General features: G+C 41.2%; 2 protein-coding genes across 2 annotated transcripts in view; one reads left to right on the forward strand and one right to left on the reverse strand.

Annotated features, from left to right (window-relative positions):
• Window positions 1-3414: 3414 nt before the first annotated feature.
• MCM4 (minichromosome maintenance complex component 4) lies at window positions 3415-15955 on the reverse strand. Its single transcript, XM_083518323.1, has 16 exons — window positions 15816-15955; window positions 14636-14794; window positions 13762-13922; window positions 13506-13607; window positions 13088-13183; window positions 12906-13001; window positions 12007-12145; window positions 11178-11398; window positions 9498-9618; window positions 8681-8940; window positions 6926-7291; window positions 6452-6579; window positions 5685-5892; window positions 5242-5470; window positions 4899-5032; window positions 3415-3881 (listed from the first exon to the last, which is right to left on the reverse strand). Exons 1-16 carry the CDS (start codon window positions 15907-15909, stop codon window positions 3789-3791), a joined length of 2607 nt encoding a protein of 868 aa, XP_083374449.1. The 5' UTR covers window positions 15910-15955; the 3' UTR covers window positions 3415-3788.
• A 508-nt stretch (window positions 15956-16463) lies between these two features.
• Window positions 16464-22869, forward strand: part of PRKDC (protein kinase, DNA-activated, catalytic subunit) — an 85746-nt gene continuing 79340 nt past the window's right edge. The window contains exons 1-6 of the mRNA XM_083518264.1: window positions 16464-16919; window positions 18771-18847; window positions 18999-19091; window positions 19790-19864; window positions 20648-20756; window positions 22158-22270. Coding sequence (XP_083374390.1) covers window positions 16754-16919; window positions 18771-18847; window positions 18999-19091; window positions 19790-19864; window positions 20648-20756; window positions 22158-22270 — 633 coding nt within the window. The 5' untranslated portion in view covers window positions 16464-16753. The remainder of the gene's footprint in view (window positions 16920-18770; window positions 18848-18998; window positions 19092-19789; window positions 19865-20647; window positions 20757-22157; window positions 22271-22869) is intronic.

Consider the following 22869-nt stretch of genomic DNA (forward strand, 5'->3'; position numbering starts at 1 on the left):
GTCGTTTGCTTTCCAGTTAGCCTTGGCCTGCGTTATTATTTCGCTGACTTGATGGGTATTGATTTTGCTGGGTTGACAACAAATTTGTTGACCACTGCCTTACCCCCAGAAGGGGCTAATTTGTGGCCCTCGTGATGTTGAACTCTCAATTTCCAACGCAGAATGGTTTCATGCTTGTGAGGGTTTAAAACACAAACATTTCCCCTATTACAATATTATTTAAAGATGCTTGCAAAGCACTGGAAACAAAGTTAAAACTGGAGAGAAACTTAAAACTCTAAATAGGGAACAGAGTTGAAAGCTAACACTTTTTTATGTTGCAAGTTGACAATCTATTTCAGCAGGAACAGAATATATCCATTTAGCTATCGAAACAATTGTTTTTTATTTGAAGCTCAGAGGAGCTGAAGTTGTGTACATCTTTTGCATATTTTCGATGCAGAATTAAATAAACACAACTAGGCAGCCCTACACGTTTTACCAACAAGATTAATGTCCCTGCATTGTCTCCATTATATGCTGTTTTCCTTAACATTTCCTTTAAAAAACAATTATTATACATAATTGACTAATACTGCTATATTACCAACAGCTGGTAGTCCAGAAGACGCTCTTCTTTGCCTTCGTCTCCTCCTTGTGGTTATATTTATTACAACATACAAAAGCTTACTTCCCCAGCTGGTGGCAAAATGCGGTTCGTTTGCTGTAGGAAGATAGCTGGGCTAGCTGCTGTGCACCTGGAAAGTGTCCAGGCTCTTAATACGTAAATCAGGGGCGGCTAATGTTTTTTGCGCTGGGAATAATATTCACTCTTGACCCATTCCCTGGGGGCTGCATACCAGTTATGTGTGTGGCTACTTGCACACAGCATCCCCTTCAGATGACCCATGCACATCAGCTGAGGGGGGTGTTGTCTCTGTGCTCATCAAATGATCTAATTCTGATGACCAGGGAGGAAGCGATTTGCAGGACACTTGCCCACTTCCTACAATGAGGGTGGTGGTAGTGATCTTTTGGGACCAGGTCAGGTTCCAAACTGGGGGTTAACCACCTGCTAGTATTGTACTGAACCTCTACATTTTGTCATTTCCAACTGTATTCCTTTTTTCATATAATTAACGGTTGCCATTTAAGCACATTGCTATTATTATGCTTGCTCACTGTCAGGAACCCGACAAGATGTGTCGTGTGTTTTTAAAGATACCATGCACCCAGGTTGTTGTCCATCTATATATGACCTCCTTCCACACTCATCATGGCTCTCAATATATATTTCGGCTTCTTTTTCTATAGAGTGAACATACAGGCAGGGACAGGTTCTACAACTACATGAAGAAATGCATGCCTGTAGAATATGGCCAGCATATGAATAGGGCTTCCTAAATTAATAGGGTTCCTGTTTGTGTCAAGCCTTATTTAGATGCATGTTGCTGATGTACTTTAAAGTTCCTATGGCAGCAGGCAGAGGATGTACCAGCTTAACGCTTGCAAAGCTTTTCGTACTTAGGTACTATGAAAACTTCTTCCAGTGTTTATCTTGCAGCCATGGCACTCCAGCTAAAGGGAGATTTCAAAACTGGAATGATGATTAAATTTGTAGCCTATTTGTGCCTCTAAATTATGGTTTTGGTTAGTTATCTTTTGTTTTCTCTGAAAAATGATTAATATTAAATCATGTGCTGTACATGAGCTTTCTATTTTTAAAAAGCTATAAAGAGTATTTTTAAAAGGGTATGCAACTAGTAATATGCAACATATACAAATCAGTCCCACTAAACTTTTTTTGTTGATATAATGCTAATTCATAAGTAAGAAAACATGTCAAGGGAAAGATTTAGGGTAACATAAATAATTAGTCAGACTTCTGAAGCCCCAGATCACCAGCTGATACTCCTGTACATTACTGCAAGTTAAATTCAAGTAAGCATAAACAGGATTACAGCTTTATTGTCAAGAACAAAACTTTAGAAAGCTCAGGTTTTGTCCAATTTCATTTATTGCTATGTTGGAAGGTTCTTTGATTCAGTGAAATCTTCTGCTAGTACAACAAAAAGGCGGCATTTTTCTGACAATACAGTGGTACCTTGGTTTAAGAACAGTCCTGTTTATGAACAATTCAGTTTATGAACTATGCAAAACCGGAAGTAGTCTCCGAGTTTGCGAACTTTACCTTGGTCTAAGAATGGAATGGAGGGGGCGCGCGGGTGGCGCTGTGGGTAAAACCTCAGTGCCTAGGACTTGCCGATCGTAAGGTCGGCGGTTCGAATCCCCGCAAAGGGGTGAGCTCCCGTCGTTCGGTCCTGGCTCCTGCCAACCTAGCAGTTCGAAAGCATCCCTAAGTGCAAGTAGATAAATAGGGACCGCTTTATAGCGGGAAGGTAATGGAGTTTCCGTGTGCGGCGCTGGTGCTGGCTCGCCAGACGCAGCTTTGTCACGCTGGCCACGTGACCTGGAAGTGTCTTCGGACAGTGCCGGCTCCCGGCCTCTAGAGCGAGATGAGCACGCAACCCTAAAGTCGGCCACGACTGGCCTTTGGGTAGGGGTACCTTTACCTTTAAGAATGGAATCCGAACGGTGGAAGGGCACCAGCGGCAGGAAGCCTCATTAGGGAAAGTGCACCTCGGTTTAAGAACATAGAATCATAGAGTTGGAAGAGACCACAAGGGCCATCGAGTCCAACCCCTTGCCAAGCAGGAAACACCATCAGAGCACTCCTGACGTATGGTTGTCAAGCCTCTGCTTAAAGACCTCCAAAGAAGGAGACTCCACCACACTCCTTGGCAGCAAATTCCACTGCCGAACCACATTGTGGTTTAAACCACATTGTGGTTTAAGAATGGATTAAGTTCATAAACCGAGGTACCACTGTACTCCCCTTACCATGCTGTTCCAAATGGTCCTCCATCCCTCTGAAACAGATTTTGATAGGCTTCAAATGGGAGAGGGAATTGGCAAAATTTGCCTTTCTTGTTGAAGAAAGCCTCCACAGAATCAAAGAGCCTTCCATCAGGATTTGAGCCCCCAATGCCTTCAGCCCCTCATTAAGAAATGTCAACCAATGTTGTGAGGTGCTGAGAAACCAAGCTTTCAGACTACAGTTAGGGGCTGTTGCTTCATCTCAAGAGCTGCTGCTATATGCAAAGCAGAATAAACTTATGAAGCTTAGGTGTTGACAAGATGAAAAATGGAAGCAGAAGAGGAGCTCTAATCCATGGTTACCTTCTGTATATGTCTGGAAACGGAAACCATGTGTGAGTTTTTAAGTACTGATTAGCAAAAATCATGGCTTAGTATGATTTAATCTGAATTAAGCCTTACTGTTTTCTATATCAGAGACAGAGAATTATACACAAAGTATCAACTGACCAGGTTCAGCATAACAAACTTTTCAAATTTTCAAAATGCACAATGAAGTAGAATAAGTCATCTGCATTTTATTACAAACAAAATTTTCACAAGCATTATCTAATATGCAGAAATAGTGCTATAGGAGACATTCATATGAATTTGAATTCAAAAATTGTAACAATAAGTTTTTATAGTTTGAGATTTTATGTATAGAGCTTACTCTTTAAAAGATGCTGAGAAAAAATGTGCTAAAATTAAGTGTGCTGAAAGAATTAACATTCCTTAATAAGCAAAATAGTAACAGTAATTTTCCATGCTGATAGTGATGAGCTCCTGGTCCAATTCCAGTCTAACTAGTATGAAGTAAGCATATTGTATTAAAGCAAAGTTACACCAAGAAGTTAGTTTTACAGTTCCATTCCTGTAAAGTTAGGGTTTATTTAGAGAAGTCTAACAGTCTTCCCAGTCACAGTCAAGAAGTCGTCATCAGCCAATGCATGCAGTGCTTCTTCAAACATTTCTTTAGTGACAGCCTTAAAAGAAAAAAGTAAATACTGACATTAACATACAAATACTATGTACAACAACCCAGACTGTAGAGATTGTATTATTTTTGCACACCTTGAAGCCATTATACTTCAACAATAAAATAAGAAATAAAATATTAAGTTCCAGTGTGAATCTAAAATCTATTAGTGGTTTTCAAACTGTGCTTGGGCATCCAGGAGTTTCTTGGGAGCTTATTAAGGGGCTCTCAGGGAGATGATGAGTAAAAGCAGGGAAACATGCTGGAAAGAAAGATTTTCTGCCTGAGCCCCATCTGCAACATGCAGCTGAAGGGGAAACACTGAAGATGCTTTTGCCACATCCTCAGTTCACGCATGGCAACTGTGAGGCCTAATTGCTCATCAATGCCATGCATGAACCAAGCATGCACCCTCGAATAGGCCACTACATTCTGCAACGTACTAGGGTTCTGTGGCAGATGAGCGAGATGATACTCCATGTTTTGGAACAATAGAGATTTTTCAATATTTTTAACAGTCAGTAACAAATCTAAATAAATGATTATGACAACAACAAAATGTGGAAAAGATCACCCCTTTGGGTGGTAGACAACCCTGAGGAAGAAAAGTACAGTAGGCCAATGACCGTGGTTTAGTTTCAAGTACCTTTAGGATTACTGCAAATCCAGTCCAGTTTTGAGTCAGATCAGTAGGAAGATAATGAGGAAAATAAGAGGTGGGAGGGAAGATTGTGCATGTACGAAGTGCCATGTAACTAACTCTTTTAGAGGCTCAGGCTTAAGTGCAATAAGGCAGTGCTGCAATGACTAAAGAGCCTTCATGTTGTTCAATCCTGAAACTTCATCAATACACTTCCCTGCCTAATCGCAACAAACAAAATTATACCAAATGAACAACTCATGGTACAGCGTTGGAAAACCCAGAGGAGGCATTCAGGGTGGGGAAGGAGACATTCCTTAGATATTTTGTACTTGTGAAAGTGAATAGAACAAACACAGCATGCAAGCCTTACAACAAACTTACTGTTTCAGATTGCGCACGAAGATCCTCAAAGAGCTGTTGATATCTTAGAGCTGGTGTTTTACCCTTAGACTGAATAACCTTCTTCAAAGCCTGAGCCAGTTCTTCTTTGCGTTTACGGGCAGTGGCACTCATCCCTTAAAAAAGAAACAAACAGAAAGAGTCACAATGTTTTCCCCACAATATAATAAATCATTTGAATGACCTCTTTAAAAGAAGTCTTCCAAGGCTACAAATTAGATCCCACCCCCACCCCACAGACTGTATCAGCAAGTTTCAGGCTGATCATGCTGCAGCATTATTCAAGCCAGAAATTAACAAGATTGATTCGTTTTTAGCTATAGACCTGTGGTGAGAATAGATATGTCCACAATTCCAGTCCTTGGATCCGTAGCGGACTGTTTCAGAGCTTCACGGTGAAGACGCTTTGCTTCTTCAACATCCACTGTCTCTACTTTCTTAGAAAATCGTACTTTAGCATGCGCTTCCGCCAGACGAATCAAAGATTCCAGCTGCCGAGGATATGCAGAAACCATTCCTCTACCACTTCCAATCTTCCTCATATCCACATATGCCTAGAGTGAAGAGAAAATGAAAAGTACACTGTAAACATGTTTTCAAGGATTGTTAAATCTAAGAATGTTACTTAGGCAGACAGATATGTGCAGCCATCACTGAGGGCATTTTGAGAAGTGAACATTTTTTTAAAAAGTCCAACCACTATTTGGGTTAAATGTTGGAACCTTTTTTTTAAAAGTAGCCATATTTTTAGTTTTAACCGGTACTTACTTCAATGAGAGCTTGACTTGCTTCTTCGCTTAGTCTTGGGTTAATGTAACTACGAGCATAAGCAATATAATCCCTTAAAACTGCCATATCCATGTGCTCTTCTTCCACCTGCTCTTCAGTTTGGTAGTATAAGGCAACCAAGTGATGAGCCAAACGTCTGTCATATGCTTCATCTCGAGGGTCCAGCATTAGGAAAATGAGATCAAACCTATGTATAATAACAATAACAATAACAGCAACAACAACAATAATGCTGCTGCAACATGAACAACTGCTGCACCATTGGAACTGTTGCCCCACGGATATAATTAAGTTGTCAGAAACTGACACTGTTGTTAATATCAGTCATAGATGGTGGTATATTCAGGCTCTAACACAACTGCCATTTCTGGAAAGCAAACTATATGTTTTTTATTAAGTCTCTGCCCCGCAATCTGTAAATTAATCGAATGGAACCCTGCTCATTCTGTGGACCAAGGGAAAAACCTCAGGTTGTCAGCTAACACTGGCAGCCTACATAGGCTTCCATGAATACATACACAAAGAGGCATCAGTGGATTTCAATGCCAATTCAATAATTAAAAAAAAAAAAGAATTGCACTGCAGCACACAAAAAGCTTTAAATATTTATGAGGCAGTGAAAACGGTTCTGATATTTGTGTTCTAAAACCTGCACAATATGGAAGTTGGCAACTTCATGGTAAGTTTCCAGATAGGACTATTTCAGGCACAGCTATCACACAGCAATAAAATGTCTCAAGGGATACCTAGATAGCAGTGTATGGGGAAGCTGGATGTTTTCGATGGTTGTTTTCTTTGGATTCCACTGGGATTCTATTGGATTAGCAGCAGCCAGAATAGAGGTACGAGCATTCAGTTGGCAAATAATTCCAGCCTGTCAGGAAGTAAAGATTTGAAATTCATTTACAACTCTAGTAGTGGGAAAGCTGAGCATCCATTTACATTCAGGCTGTAATCATGAGTGCAAATATTAAACTGTGTTGTGAGATTCGATCCCTTTATGAGATTTTTTTTTAAGTGAGATTTTCTGAACCTCACTAAACCTGTTATAGCTGTGTGTGTGTGTGTGTGCGCGCGCGTGTGCGTGCATATGTGGTGCCATTTTGGCTACATAAACATAAGTGTTCACATATAAACATGAAATACAATGGTGCAAATGCCAATTATCAGAATCTCCCATAGATCAAAAGAAAAGGATTTATTTGGGGGAAAGTCTTTACCTTGGCAATTGACAATGTTTGTTGTTCCATGACTTCATGAAGCATCGACCTTGTACTTTCGTTCATTTTATCAAACTCATCAATACAGCAAATGCCATTGTCACTGAGGACCAAGGCTCCAGTCTGCAGAACCAGCTGTTTTGTTTCGGGATCCTTCATCACATAAGCCGTAAGGCCAACTGCACTGGAGCCTTTCCCAGATGTATATTGGCCTCTTGGAACCAGGTTATAGACATACTGAAGCAACTGGGACTTGCTGGTACCCGGATCTCCACATAGGAGAATGTTGATCTCAGCACGAAAATTGCCTCGGCCGGTGTGGCTGAAATCTTTCCTTGATCCTCCAAACAGCTGAAGAAGAATGCCCTGCAAAAGGAGGATTTTGAATGATCACAGCTGCTTTTCGTAAAAAAGTGAAATTCAATTTGTGAATATACTGTATGCACAGGCATGATTCAAGGACGACTCACGAGGACCCGGGTACCCTTTAGGTAATTCCAACGCTATGTGGAAGCAGCATTTCTGTCCGTGTTAGAAACTGAGATGTGAAAGCTAGGAGCTAAATGGCACCTTAAACTTAGGTTATGGGCACCACAACAGAATGTCTAGGCATGCTTTTTAAAAATAACAAGAATGCAAAGATGAAAATGAATGAAATGCAGCTAAAATATTATGTTCATTTTTCACATGGTCTTGTCCTTCCCCTGCCCACCCCCATATATTCTAAACAGGGTCTCTGCTCCAGTCTTCAGAGAGTAGCTGGAAGTTTGGAGGCAGAAAAGAGTCCCCCTTTCCTTCCACTCTGCAGTTTTAATCTGATATCTCAGGCGCAGTACTGTGGCTAGAGCTCAGAAACTGCTTGCACTAATGAAATTCCCTGTCGCAAAAATGCAGCTAGAACAATGGGAGTTTTGAACACTGATTTCTGTGAGATGTTAGATACATGTCTACATGATGCATCCACACAGGTGAACATGATGACATGGATCTCTTGCACAAAACTGACAAAGCTTCACAGAAGCTCGCACAAAGCTGCAGACATACACACATGTGCAGAAGAACCAGCCCAGATTTTCAGACCTAGCAAACTAAAATCTTCTTTTTCCAATCAACACTGAAACACACTACAAATTGTAATTAACCTTCACAATGCAAGAAATCTTCTTGTTTTTAGTCAATTGCTCATTTCTGACCTGACAGCAAGATAGGCACAAGAGTTAAGGGATTATTCAAAGTCTTACCCTGTTCTGCTTTAAAATTACAGTGTTCTACATTAGCTGCTTCAATTCATTTTTATTTAGCCACCAATTAAATTTCAGCTACAGTGGGAAGTTTTCAATTGGCAGTATAAAAAAATAAGGATGTGTGCTTTGTGGCAGGTGGGACAACATTACTATCTTTCTTTAGAAATTATGGGTTCTATCCAACTAAGTTATATGGAGTGTAGAAATTAATGAACTGAAATTAATGGGCGAAAGTTAGTCATATCCATTAGCTTAATCTTAGTAGAGAAAAAAGGTGATGTCTATATAATTAAAGTATTTGTTTGCATCTATTTCACATATACCCACTGTGTATTCTAAACGATGTGCTAAAATATACGGGCTTTAAGTACTTTATGAACTCAAAATAAGAGAAATATTTTCAGAATAAATTACTTTTATGTATTAGTACGTATACTATATACCAAGATAGGTATGCAAAGTTTGATGTATTTAGTCAGTGAGGCAAATGTGTAATTTAAATATTCCTTACCTTTTTAATATCTTCATGCTCATAAATACTTGGGGCAAGTGCAGAGGAAAGCCTGTCATAAATATCGGGTTTCCTCGAAAGCTCTTGAAGCATTGTCTCACGCTCCTCTGTAAACATTTTCTGTTCAGTTCCTTCTTCAATGCCATGCAAGCGTTTTGAATCAGTTTTGCAATAATGAATAACATCAATATGGGTCTTATAGACAGATCTCACACTGCTCATTCTTGGAATGACACGAACAGGGACTGCTCTGTAGATACCTGAACAAACATAAAGCCATTATTAGATCTCCCAGACTAAGAGGCAACATTCATCTCTTCCCCGTCTTCCCCAAGATACTAACCAGACAAGTTTAGATTTTGGCTTGGCTGTGCAGCCCTCGTTAAAAGCTACCCAGTGCTAGATCGTATCATTTAACCCTGAACACATGCAAGCCCAATGTAACTCATAACACCTGGTATGTAATTTACAGGACTTTAAAATTGAAAAGCTCAATACAATATTTATATGTACATTAATGCCACTCTAGACTCCTTAGGGAGGAACGCCAGAATATAAATGGAAATAACCACAACATTAATGTTGATAGCTTGACAAGCAGAGCCAATGCTGCACGTTCTTCCAACTATGCCTGTATCAATAGCTGTCACAAAAAAGTGTAGAAGCTGCTACAGTAAAAGAAAACAGGAAAGTCCTCCATACATCCACAATTTCACTGCTTTCTCTCATCTTACTATTTTATCTATAGGAGCCAGTATTCTATACTAGGCTCATTTTTACTTAAAGACAAGAACTGATGCCGAAACATTTTTCTTACCTGTAACATTAACTCTGTCACCTGGCTGAACCTTATCCACTAGATCATTGTGAGCAAAGAGCACAATAGTATATGGTGTCTGACCAGCTGGCATGTCATCTGGAGACTCCTGCAGCTTGATCTGGTAAAAGAACAATCCTTAGTTAAAGTGCAACAATATTTCTAATCATACTGACTGTCTGTTGGAAATACTAGACATAAACTTTCCTAACTATGTACTTGTTCAAGCAATTGATGAGACAAAAACCAGTAAACTATATTGTTTGTCGAAACTACATGTCTCTTTAGAGCAGGGGTTGGCAACCTGAGGCCCATGGGCCAGTAGTGGCCCACAGGGATCGTCTATCCGGCCCATGGAGACCCCTGCTGCCCTCCGCTCTTACCAGCACGGCACAGCGTGGTGACCGACTTCCGAGTTGATGGTGCCTGTGCACATGCGCACGGGCACTCCTCCGACCCGGATGCGTGCCAGAAATAGCATGTGTGCATGTGTGGGACGGAGAAGCGCCCGTGAGCATGCATACACACTATTTCAGGTGCACATCTGGGTCAGAGGAGCGCCAGAAATAGCGTGTGCACACACACACTCCTCCAACCCGTAAGAGAGTGCGTGTGCACAAGCTCCAACCCATCCTCCAATGGACGGAGAATGGACTGGCCCATCGTTTGGTAAGCTTGCCAACCCCTGCTTTAGAGGATGTACCAGAGCAGACTGTCTAGTTGAGGCATGCAACTGTGCTTCCTTGGTCTGGGCAATTACCAACTGCCCAAAGGAACCTGTTGAATGGTAGACACAACTGTTTGCCCACCTGCCTTTCTGCTAGATTAAAAAGAACCAGAGCATCTCAGTCTTTCTCTCAGGACTCTTCTGGCAACACTGTATCTCCCCTCTAAGTAGGATGATGTGGTCCAGTTTCTCAAAGATTAGGGTAGTTAGGTTACAGGTGTGCCCTGCTCCAACATATTGAGACTAGTCTAATGGATTTTTGGGGTGCATTTGATGAGGTGTCCACAGGGGGTAAATTTAAAGCTATCATACTATTTGAGTCATATTAGTCTTTCCAAAAAGTGACTCCTATCTCACCCTCTGTACTATTTTGGTGGAGGCAACACTTGTATACACATCTGTCATTAAGTTGCCACAATATTCTTTGTGGTTTTTTCTGCTGCTCTTTTTTAACATTTAGGTTCATCTCTGTGAATCTGGAGAAACAAACAGAACAGTGCTAAGCCATTTCTCAAATGGAGAACCAACCTTTGTTCCAGGTGTGGATATAGCTACATGTGACTTAATTAACATATATCAACTCCCACAAGGAGTTGAAGCAAGGTGGCAGCAATTAGCCTTGAGAAATGAACCCAGAAACTGATAGCAGACAATTTTTTAAAAGCACGATCTGTAACAGCGATAGCAACATAACATACTGTAATACACTAGATTTATTAGGAATATCCATCCTGTAAAATTAACTTCTTATGTAACCATGCATTAATAGAAGGGGTTTAGTATGCATGCAGCCTGAGGAAGTGTGGTGGGAAACTGCAAAATTTCTAGTTGTCTAGTAATGAAAACCATAGAAACTATTTTAATATTTTTGCAAAATATACATGTAACCATTTATTGCAGAAAATTTAACACATCAGAACATTTCAACCTAATAATTTAACAAAAGAACATACCATCTGTTTATCCGAGAACATTGAGCGGTTGTGAACCAATGCCATACTATGTGTGGTGTTACAGTTCTTGCATGCTGATGGTTCGGCAATCCTACCGCGATCGATTTCTACTCTTGCTGTGAAAGCACACACTTGGCACTTGAAGAAAGCTTCTTGCATTTCTGGAATTAACTGGGAGCTCCTGATTACCATGCCATTTATAGTGATAAGCTGGTCAATGTCTAATATTAAAAGAGAAGAAGAAAAACCAAATCATGTTTTATCAATATACCGTATTTTTCGCTCCATAAGACGCACCTAATTTTTAGAGGGGGAATGCAAGGGGGGGGGTATCTTTAAAGTGAGCGCCGAGCAGAGATTCCCTCCTGCATTCGCTCCATAAGACGCACACACACATTTCCCCTTACTTTTTAGGAGGGAAAAAGTGTGCCTTATGGAGCAAAAAATACGGTAACTAAGAAATGCATAAATCGTTAAAGAGCTATTAGCATAAAATGGCTACCTGGCATCACATAAGTCAACAATTCTAAAGAGAAAAAATGTATGATATGCATTATGGAATTACATGTTTACGTGAGGAGTGCAAGTTCTTCCATTTCAGTCATTTGCTACTAAATTCGGGAGGACTGAGATGCATTTACTAGTTCTTGAATTTTTTTCTGAAGCAGGCGGAGGTATTGACCAGTATAAGACCACACAATATTGGGACTCAGGTTCAGTGTGACTCAAAGACGACCATCCTTCTAGCATTTATTTGCCCAAGACCAAGCAGTTTATGTAACGGTTTGTCAGGTAACTTATTAAAGATGCTGTACCTAAAGCATCTTACCTTCTGGGTTCAGGCTCCTCATGCTTCTGGTTTTTACAGCATTATATGGTCTCACTTGAATTTGATGCTCCAATACTGAATCAGGGTAGCGGTCAAAGAAAATTTCGTTAGCAGCCATATCAAATGTTGGAATAACTTCCTGTACAAAGGAGGCAAATATAAACCGTAAGAATACATCAATACTTGCTTCCACACCTGCACAAAACATTATGAAAACAAAGGGTGGAATCTAACACAGCACTAAGGCAATTGTTCCAGGATTTCTGCTTGTGCAATGGAATTTTCTCCTCTCCTCCTGTGTGCCCCTAAATCTGTCCTAGGGGTTTCACCAACCCTCTGGGGCAGATTTGTGGAGGTCATGAATAGGTGGAAGACAGTGAGTGAAGTCCTGTTGCGCAAGTATCCTTACACTGACAGAACTCATTAGCAGAATACAGCCCAGACTTTCTAAGCCTATTGACTGCTAAATAACAACAGCACTGGCTTTACTAATGATTATAGTGTTTTAATGTCTGTTAAGAATAGAAACTTGTGTCCAAGGCCAGGGTCTTCTTTTTGCGCTGTGCCAAACTGTTGTCATTTTTAAAAAATGTAGATGCCTGAATCCAAAGAACAAAACAATTAGCTCTACCTATCCAAGAAAGCTTTGAATTTGTTTTTCAAACAGTAACACTTCATGTTGCATAGCTAATTTCTTTCAAAATAAGGGGAGTTACTTATTAGAATTGTGAACTGAGCAATTTTATATGACAGCAATATTCAAATTTCCTTAGATCATAATACTATTCTGCAGATCTGAAGTAACTAAATTAACTAATACAAAATTAGGCACACTAAACTTTAACTTTTGGCTCTCACAGTTCTTGCACTGAAGAGCCTATTGAAAACATTTGCCTTACCTGAGGATAGCACATCAGTTGTCTGTAAAGATTTTCATCAAATATTTTCAGATGGTCACAGTTTACATTCAGAAATGGCTCCCCAATCAAGCTTATCTGGAAGATATTTAGTCACACATTAATAAATAAGTATTTAAATCTAAAAATGCAAGCCAGATTTAAACAATACTGCCATAACATACCTCTTCCAGTCGCTGCAGATACAGAGGCTCATTGAGGTCCAAGCCAATATTTTCCTCTTCTTTGGCTGTTGGATCAATAAAACGCTGAAGAAATCTCTGAATGTCAAAAGAACAAGACAAGAATATGATTTCAGTCTCCATCAGAACTGTGGCAGGCATAAATAAAATGCTATTAATTTTCACACACAAGTTATTCCCCCATGAGTGATATTGATTTTATGTTATCTCAATAGAGTATTACAGTTTAACATAACTAGGTGGAAGAATTAGACAAATTGTCTCTTGAGGAAAAAAGATTTCCCCAATAACTGCCAGATATTATTATTATTCTTGCTCCAGACCTCATCATCTCACACCAAAGTAGAAACATTTAAAAACAAACAAATATATACAAGTGTGTAAACCACTGTCCACTCACCTGAAATTTTTCTTTGCATGAAGCCACATTGACATCTGTTCCCCATATCACTAGCTTTTGTCCAAGAGACTGTTCACTAGCCACTGCGTCTTCTGCTGTAGGCTAAGTACAAGAGTAACCTATCAATATTACATTTAAGGCCACAATCTATGCTTGGATATCAGATAAAAAGTTCTACTGAATTCAATGAGTGAAACTTCCTTTGAGTAAATATACAGATGACTGAAATGTCACTTGCAAAATCTGAAATACCTACCACATCAGACTGCAGATCTACTTGCCTAGCCTTCCGGACAGAGCCAAGATCAGGCCTCTGTCGCACTGGAGTTCCTCGCACACCACTCCTTGGGGTTCCTTCTATTCTAGAACTGGGTGTGCCATAGGTAAGTGGTGAACTAATATCAAAGTCCATTGGAACTGTATCAAATAAAATGTGATTATTGTTTTAGAAATATAAATGTTAATGCATTTGTGACAGAAGCTTGCCCTTTTGTTTTTCCAGCAGAAGACAGGTGTTTACAGAATTATACAAAGTAGCTTTAAAACTAGTATACTGCAATGCCTGGCACATTTGCTCCCAAAGTGGATGAATCTCATCCAACTCAACAAGACTATTTGTTAAGTGTTAATAAAATTACTTGGGTAGCTTGAACATTGCTAGAAGCGGGAAGAAACACCTCAAGTGATCTCTTGGAATTAAGAGTAAAAATACTACAGGATAGTTTTTGGGGAGATACTGAACTGCAATATTATTTCAAGTCTGTGAGGCATCAGATACCAAATGAAAAATTATCACAATCTGTCCACAGAGGCTTAATAATACTGTCATCTGAATCTACTCCAAGTCTGGTAACACATGGAAATTAAAATAGACACACTAGTTCAGTCGGGGCGAATGTTGTGATCTCCAGATACTTTGGACTCTACCTCCCATCAATGCTAGCCAGCATAGGCAATCACAGATGGGAGTTGTAGTCCACAACATCTGGAGGGCACCACATTGGGAACTTCTGCACTGGCTGATCAGCAGCATTGTAGACACTGTGTCTACAATTTACATACAATATTGATAAGATAAAAATGAGCAGTTTGATACTATTGCCAACTGCCCAGTCCAAAGTCAAAGATACCTGAATTTTGGAATTGTGGTGGACTGGAAAACAGAGCATCTTGAACATTTGGGCTTTGTGAGTCAATTGGTGGAGAAGTGGGCATTGGTTGTAAGTCTCCTGTAGAGTCTTCTGTGTGACGTCGTTGCGAAGGAGGAGACTGTACATCTTCAGAAAGAGCTGTAACAAAGCGAAAGTTTGAACTTTTGCCTATGCTGTTGTACGCATCTCACTTTTCAAACTAATAAGCAACGGATTCCCTTTCCCCAGCCTCAAAACAAAAACAATGCACATGTTCAGATTCAATCTTGATTAGCTTCACTATCACAACAGGGTCTTGGATTAAGTCCTTGTTCAAACAGTCATTTGGCACCAGCCAGTGTCACACAGCTGCTCAAAACTGCACAAGGAAGTTAAGAAAAGATGGGTCACTGAACAACAGGCAGTTCCAGGCATTACAACATTTCAAGCAGCAAACACAGAACATGAAGATGTCACACAAGTGCATAGCAGTAGTGTGGAACCACTACTTTTAAATGTTTTGGACTATAATTCCCATCTCCCCCAACAACTGGCCAGGAGTCCAATTGGGAGATGGAGTACAACAGTGAAGGGCCACAAAACTCCCAATCCCTATGTGCAGGTCTCTTAGAAACAAAAATAAAAAACAGCGTACAGGCACCTGGGAGACCCGCATCAGTGCCTTATTCTTCTCTACGCAGAAGCTGGTTGCACTGGATTTAACAAGGCTTATTCCTAGGCAAGCCTATAATGTGCTGTCACCGGAATCTGCCTTCCCCAGACGAGCGTGCACCAGGTGTCTTACACAATCGTTGCGAGAAGCACCGGTGTAACACGGGCTCCTTCCTCCCTCCCTCCCCGTGCAGCATCCTAACCAAGAGCATGTGAAGCTGTCCTATGGAGCCCTTTGTAAGATCTAGGAAGAGAGGCGCGCACACGCAACCTCGAATAAATTACAACGCCGGGCAAACATTACTGGTTATTGTATTTTAGTGTTTTGTTGGAAGCCGCCCAGAGTGGCTGGGGAAACCCAGCCAGATGGGCGGGGTATAAATAATAAATTTATTATTATTATTATTATTATTATTATTATTATTATTATTATTATTACCACCAAAGGGAACCTGAAAAGTGCAGAAGCCCAGGGGCAGGCGCGGCGGCAAGGCGTCGAGTGACTTACGCGTAGCGGGATTGGCGCCGCCATCGGTTGGGGCAGTTCCGCCTCTGCGGCGCTTACTGCCGCGGCGGCTCGGGGTGGACGCCGGTGAGGACATAGCTCAGCGCAATCCTCCTAAGGGCAGGAAGGGCGGCGGGACAAGGAGGCAGCAAAGCCCTGAGAGCGGCTGCTGGCAAACAGCGCGCGCAAGACGATGGCGACGGCGGCAGCTTCTCTGCGCGCGAGACACAACAGAGGGCAGAGAAGGAAGGAAATTCCGCGCCAAAAGGATCACGTGACCTCGAGTGTTCGCGGGCTTTCGCCGCCAATGGGAAGTGGGAAACTCCAACTCTGCACGGGGGGGGAGGGGTGAGCAAGTGCCGCTCCTTGTACGTTTTCAGCCAAGGGCTTGAACTGAGAGGTGCGGGTTATGATGGAGAAGGAGGAGAAGCTTGTCAAACTGACGTAGCTGACGAAAACTACAAGAGGATTTCCAAACGCTTTTTTTCTTCAACGTCGAGGCCCGTTCTAGAATGGTATCGCTTGACAGGCTTCCTCGGCCATTCGGACGGGGATCTATGGCGAGAGGGGCGGGGGTTAACTCCGCGTTCCCCGGATTGGTGCTTGCGGGGCAAGCGGCACAACGCTGTTTAAAGGCCGGGAACGCCCTCTTCCCCCCCCGGTATCCTGGAGGCAATGATGGTTTCGCCCAACATTTGGCGGCCTCGTTCCTCCTCCCCCCCCCCCGCACCTCCTCCAGCCAATCGCGTCGCCTTTTCTGCCCTACGAAAGAACTGGTTCCTGCTACGGAAGTTTCCTCTCTTTCCACCCCCTTCCCGTCGGAGGTGTTGGTTCTGCCCGCTCTCCTCCCTAGTCCCGGGTGAGGGAGAGGGAGACGCGGCGGCGTCCTAGCGGCGCCTTCGTCCTGCTGACCGAGGCGGCTGAGCGGGCGCGCGGGCACCATGGCCGCCCTGTTCCCAGCCTCTGGCGGGGGGCTGCACGACTGCTTGCTCCAGCTGCACAGCGCCCTGCGGAGCCCGGACCCTGGGAACGCGGCGCTTCACGCCCACATCTTCATCCGCTCCTTGGCGGAGACCTGCGTGACCAGCAGCGGCGACAGCGTCCTGGGTGTGTAGCAGCCTGAGGGCTCGGGCGGGGCTGCCCCTTGCTGTGATTTAAGGCGCCCTGTGAGACTTTAACGGGTTTCACGTGAAATAAGCTTTCTTTCCCCTCGCGAGTTGCAGTTCCTGACCGGCGGAACTCCCTGCCACCTGAAGTACAAAGCGCCAACAGTATCAGTAACGGGACCCAACTAGCTGTTCAGTGAGGCTTTTTTGTTAGTGCTTAAGTTGACAGCTGTGTTGCCTGGTACTGAATGCATAAATAAATTCCATTCGGTTTTATGGGTATTATTCCCATATAAGGTATGCATGAGTCTTGCTTCTCCTATGCATGTTTAGTGTGTTCAGTGAGCTTTGGCTCTATTCTAGTAAGTATGTTCAAGGTAGCTGTTCAGTCCTAAGCATCCTTACTGAGGAGCAACAGTATGTGTCTATTCAGAACAGAAGAACAGCCCTATTGGATTAGACTAAACACCTCTTTGGTCCAGCATTTTGTTTCACAGCAGCCAACCAGGTGCGTGTGAGAAGCCCACAATAGGACAGGAGTACAGTAAGGCCGCAGCTTAGACGGGGGGTTGATGTTCCAGGGATCCTGTTTAAAGCCAAAGTGAAACATAGTCAAAACACATCGGGTTTCGATGGTGGGTGGGATTGCCAAAGTCATTTTTCCTGGAACCCCGCTTCCCACACACCCACTTTTACTTATTTATTCATGCCTTGCATGTAAAACTGAATGCACACAAGTTAAATGTGTGTACGTTGCAGGCTAACTGCACAGTAGTCCTCACCTGCTGTTAGTACCCCTCCTCCAACACTGAACACAGTAGGACTTACTTGTAGGTAGGTATGCTAACAATTGTTGCAGAACTGAGATACAGACTCAATACTTTTCCAGCTCACACCCTTAGCCTCTACACTCATGAGTCAAGTGAACTTCACTAATCTGTTATTTTACTACATGCACATTAAATTGTGAAGCCACTAAAAATTATACACACTGCAAAACAGATGTTTTGGAAGGTGTACGCTCTCTTTTCCCCTACAGTAGAGTATAGCCATGTAAGAAAAAACATCACAAATTACTCTTTAATTTGAAATAATATTCACAATGCTGCTGCAAGTTTAAAAATCAGGTTTACTGAAATAAAAGGTCAGTGCTATATTTTATTGAGTCTGTCAGTTGTGTCTTGCTGTGTGAAATGCCTTACTTTATATCAAGGAAATAGCACTGTCCTTTCTTCAGAAACCTATACAAACAGAATAATTGAGATATTTCTGATGTTGTCATTTCTTTGCAATGCATACATTATCAAGGATAGTGTGTGAATAAGGCTTGGGAGAAATGTATTTCCTTTAAATCTGTTTGACACCTCAAGCATTCCTTCTCTACAGGCAAGGATCAATTACTGCCTAATGTTCTTAGTGAGAAACATCATGAGTTGTGACCTACTGTGACTACAGTAGACACTTTGCAGATAAATTTCATATCCCTGTAGGTGGTCTACTTAGATGGGATTCTGTTGTCTCTTTCAATTCAGTGACATGTTGATGTGTGCAGAGATTCTACAACTAACCCCTTGAGCTAATTTGTACTTTGAGTAATTGGTATTTGGGTTGTCATTCCATGTTGACAGCTTGAGTACTACTTTTATTTTAATGATAACCCAGTTCAGTTCGCACCACATGTTGCATACAGGATGTGGGGTGGGGGGCGGCAAGATGGTGCTTGCCAGTCCTGATCTTCACATGTTTAAACAGCATTTCATGTCAAGGGGTTAATCGTATGTGTTGTAAGACCATATGTTTGGAAAGATATTAATTGCTTTGATTCATACTCTTTTCACCCATGTTCCCACAGCTTTGCAGATTTCACTGGTGTTTTCCAAAGAAGATGGACTGCTTGCATTTATCCATAAATCACTGAACAGTGAAGAAGTAAGTTGATAATCGTAGGCTGAAGCATCCTTTGATGTCTTAGTAATTATACTTTTATATATTTATTTTTATTTGCTTTATGTATTGCCTTCTCCAATAAGGTTTCTTACTGTGTCTTTTGCTGAAAATGCTTTCAATGTATTGTTTTCAGTTTCGAGAATGCAGAGAAGAAGCGTTAAAATTTCTTGTTGCCTTTTTGGAAAAGATTGGCCAAAAAGTTCACCCTTATGCACAAGATGTAAAGGTGGGTCAATTAATTAAAATTGCAAACAAAACTAGGTAGTTTAGACAGATAAAATAATGCAGCTAGTATAATAATACATGTAGTATTATGATCCATTATCAGGAATGAGAAACTAGCAATCCTTTGTATATTAAATGCTTGCATTAGACTGCTTCCTTTTCCTCTGCAGCACCATCATGTTCTTTTTGTGTATTTTCGTTTCTTAGAAGATGCAACTGTTCTGAATTAGGAGTTTCACATCACCAAGGCAGGAGAAAGTGAAAATTATATTTTGGGCAATGTTATAAAGGAAGAGAAGGCACGAGGCACTTGTTTTTCGTGTTCACTGTAACTTTCACATTCTAGCTACTCCTCTTTGGTGGATGTAAGAGCCTGGGACAGACACACTGGTCCATCTAGCTGTGTACAGTCTCTCAGATCTGAAGTCTTTCTCAGCCCTGAGCCCATTTGTAGTGCATCCAGATTCTATTGGGGAAGTTGTTCACTGGTGTGGCCTTTGACAAGAGTATATAGAGGAAGACAGAATATTCTAATGTGGAGAATCCTTATTATGCAGAAAAATAGACTGAGTTTGCTTTACCTGGGCAGTTTGTTTATCCTTTTATGCTGTAAAATAGGGAAATGTTAAAACAGTGCAAGATCCTGCACTACAAATGCAGTACATCAACACTATTATATTTTGTCTTTTAAAAATACAGCGGATGTGTCTTAGCGTTTATACAAAAGATAAACTGGCAAAGTGCAGAATCCCAGCACTAGATCTACTGATTAAGGTAAAACTTATAGGTTTTTATGATTGTCAGCTGTTTTCAATAATTATGCATGTTTGTATGTCACAATATCAAAGTTCAGTGTAGTGGAAATAATTTAAATCTAAAAGTGTTTTAAAAGTAAATAATATTCATAGTAAGATTCATATCTAATTTTACAGAAGAATACATAAGAACATAAATAATAAAAATGATGATGTGTTTCCTATTAAATGGCTAACATATGTTCTACCTAGTATATTTACCATAGAATCAGAATAATAGAAGGGGAGTTATGGTTTTGCTTTTTTGTTTTACTTTTTTACTTGTTTTTATCCTGCACTTTATTCTGTGAACTGCCCTAAGACTATATGATGAAGGGCAGTATATAAATCTAAAAAATAAAAGATAAAATAGAATTGTAAGGGACCACAAGGGTCATCTAGTCCAACCCTCTGCAGTGCACGGATCTCAACTAAAACATTCATGACAGATTGCCACCTAACGTCTGCTTAAACACCTCCAATGAAGTAGAGTCCACCATCTTCTGAGGGAGCCTGTTGAACAGCTCTTACCATCAGAAACTTCTTCCTGGGGTTTAGTAAAAATCTCCTTTCTTGTAACTTGAATCCATTGGTTTGGGTCCTACCCTCCAGAGTAGGAGAAGACAACCTTGCTCCACCTTCCAAAACTCTGAAGGACTCTTACTTAGCTAGAAAAAAAATAATGTATTTTACAATACTGTTTTGAGTGCTTTAAAGTTTTTTTTAAAAGAATTGTCCTTGGTTAACATGAATATCCTTCCAGCTGCTTCACAACTTACGGTCATCTTATGTGATGGAAGACATGAAAGTCAGAGAAATCTTTACCAAATTCTATAGTGAACTTGCTATAAAAAGTAAAGTGTCTGATACAGGTATCTTAACTATATTACTACTTACGTTTACTATTAGTAATTTTTGTTTATTTATACTTGTATTAGCAAGCATACACAGCTAGGGGATGATGGGTCACTACTCTAAATTGCTAAGGGATTTAAGAATAATCCAACGAAAGTTAATTGTAACTAGGGAGAAAGTCACATTGAATGCTTACTTCTACCTTGGATTAGCCTGCAAAACCCTTTGAGAGCAAGAAAATGGAATCTAGTAACGAGTAACTTGACTTCAGTAGAACCTAGTCCTTATTAACTGTTGCTGGAATAACCTCATTTCCAGTTCAACAGCAGGAATGTCATTAAGTCAAGCCTTTGCTGCCCTGAGACTGCAAAAGTGAGGGGAAGGGAACTCTGCAATATGCTACCAGAGGAACAAGCACCACTGGGAGGTTATGCTTCCTTTGTCCAGGAAGAACATCAGGGAAAGGGATCATGGCCCCAGCAATTGGGCACTGAAGATGAAGCTGTGAGGAGTTCCCTGCCAGAAAGAACTCTTAACTTGCCACCAGTTGCCCTGGGACTGCAGAAGCAAGGGAAATGAAACTTTGGTTTCTGCCACTAGGTGCAGGAATACTGGGTATTCTTTGTATGGTTATAGTGTAGTGTAAATTGCCTCGGGGGTCATCTTATTGTATGATTCCTTTATCTAAGGAATGTGTTTAAATCCTTAAAATAAAGACTTGCATCCCTTGAATCCAGACCTATGAACACTGCAGACCTTAGCTATCCATGAGCAGCCTCTGAGTTTCATACTTACTTTCACTTCCTCTCAAAATACTGCTCCCCATCGTCTCTGTGCCTTCACACATAAGAATTCTGTTCATCCACAGATAATTTTGGAACATTATGCTCTCCTTAATTTCCCCCCCGCTCATTCCCTCCCCACTGAGATGAAGCTTTTTATCCATTTGTACATAACTGGAGTGGGGTGTACTTTTAAACTTATTTCTCTTTCGATGGTTACATAAGTGTGAGCTCTTGGAACTAGATGTGAGGTAGCTTCTTTCAGAACTATTTCCACATGTGCTAATTTCTTCCTTTGGGGCCCAACTTATCTATTATTAGGATAGCAAGAAGTAATATCTATGCATGTACGCTTTCCCTATTTCCTCCAATAACAAAGGCCTTAAGTCTTGTGGCGCATTAATCAGTAACCACCTTGTTTCTGTCTGCGGAACATTGACAGCACAGCTGGCAGTGACAGTAACTAAATATTAGCATAATATGGGTGAGACTGAATAAGACGTTTCAGATCTATAATAACACTTGGGTGATTTATTAAATCCTTCATTGTTTAGGAGAGATATTTTTGTGTGTTGCTGGATTAAAATAAAATGTGAACACGTAATTAGGGTGCTAAATATTCTTTTTTTTTTTAAGTGTTGGAAAGGATTTATGAACTCCTGGGAGTTTTGGGAGAAGTCCAACCTAGTGATATGCTTGACAACTCTGAAAAACTATATCGAGCTTATTTGGGAGAACTCAGAACACAGGTAAAGTAAGGACTTCTTGTGGGATATCAGCAAAAGCTTTTCCTTCATGTTCTGTCTTGGTGTGTGTCAGATTTTCCTCCTTTAGCTCTCTAGATCCTTAGAACCCCAGGCGGCCTCTTTGCCTCACAGACTGCCTGGTGGGACCTTTACCACTATGGCTTGGAAAGCCCTTTTCACCACAGGGCCCCTTTTTTGCTTTTATTTCCAAGATGGTGGGTTTTCCTGCCATTACCCACGTCTATAGCATAGTGTTTCCATTCACCGGCTCATGCTGTTCTGCAATATTTCCTTGTTGGCTCACTACTAGGAGTTACCTACCAGAATTAATTTCTGATAGTCAGCTATGTCTTGCTAATCCAGATTGTAGAAATCACCCTACTGATTTTGCTCTTACACCTAAGTGACCCCTCTCCCAAATCAGGAAAGCTTTCAGGGGCAAGGGAAGCAAGTCACTGCCAACAGCTCATGATAGCAGGCAAAGGTCGGTCAAGAAGGGGTGGTGGTGGAGCTGTTGCGTCTTCATCCCCTTCCTCAACAATCAGGAAAGCCTTTTTACTGGGTGAAGCATGCGACTGGCAGCAGGCAACAAAGAAGGAAGG

Source organism: Podarcis liolepis, assembly GCF_965112155.1.
Source record: "Podarcis liolepis genome assembly, chromosome: 8".
Classification (NCBI taxonomy): domain Eukaryota; kingdom Metazoa; phylum Chordata; class Lepidosauria; order Squamata; family Lacertidae; genus Podarcis; species Podarcis liolepis.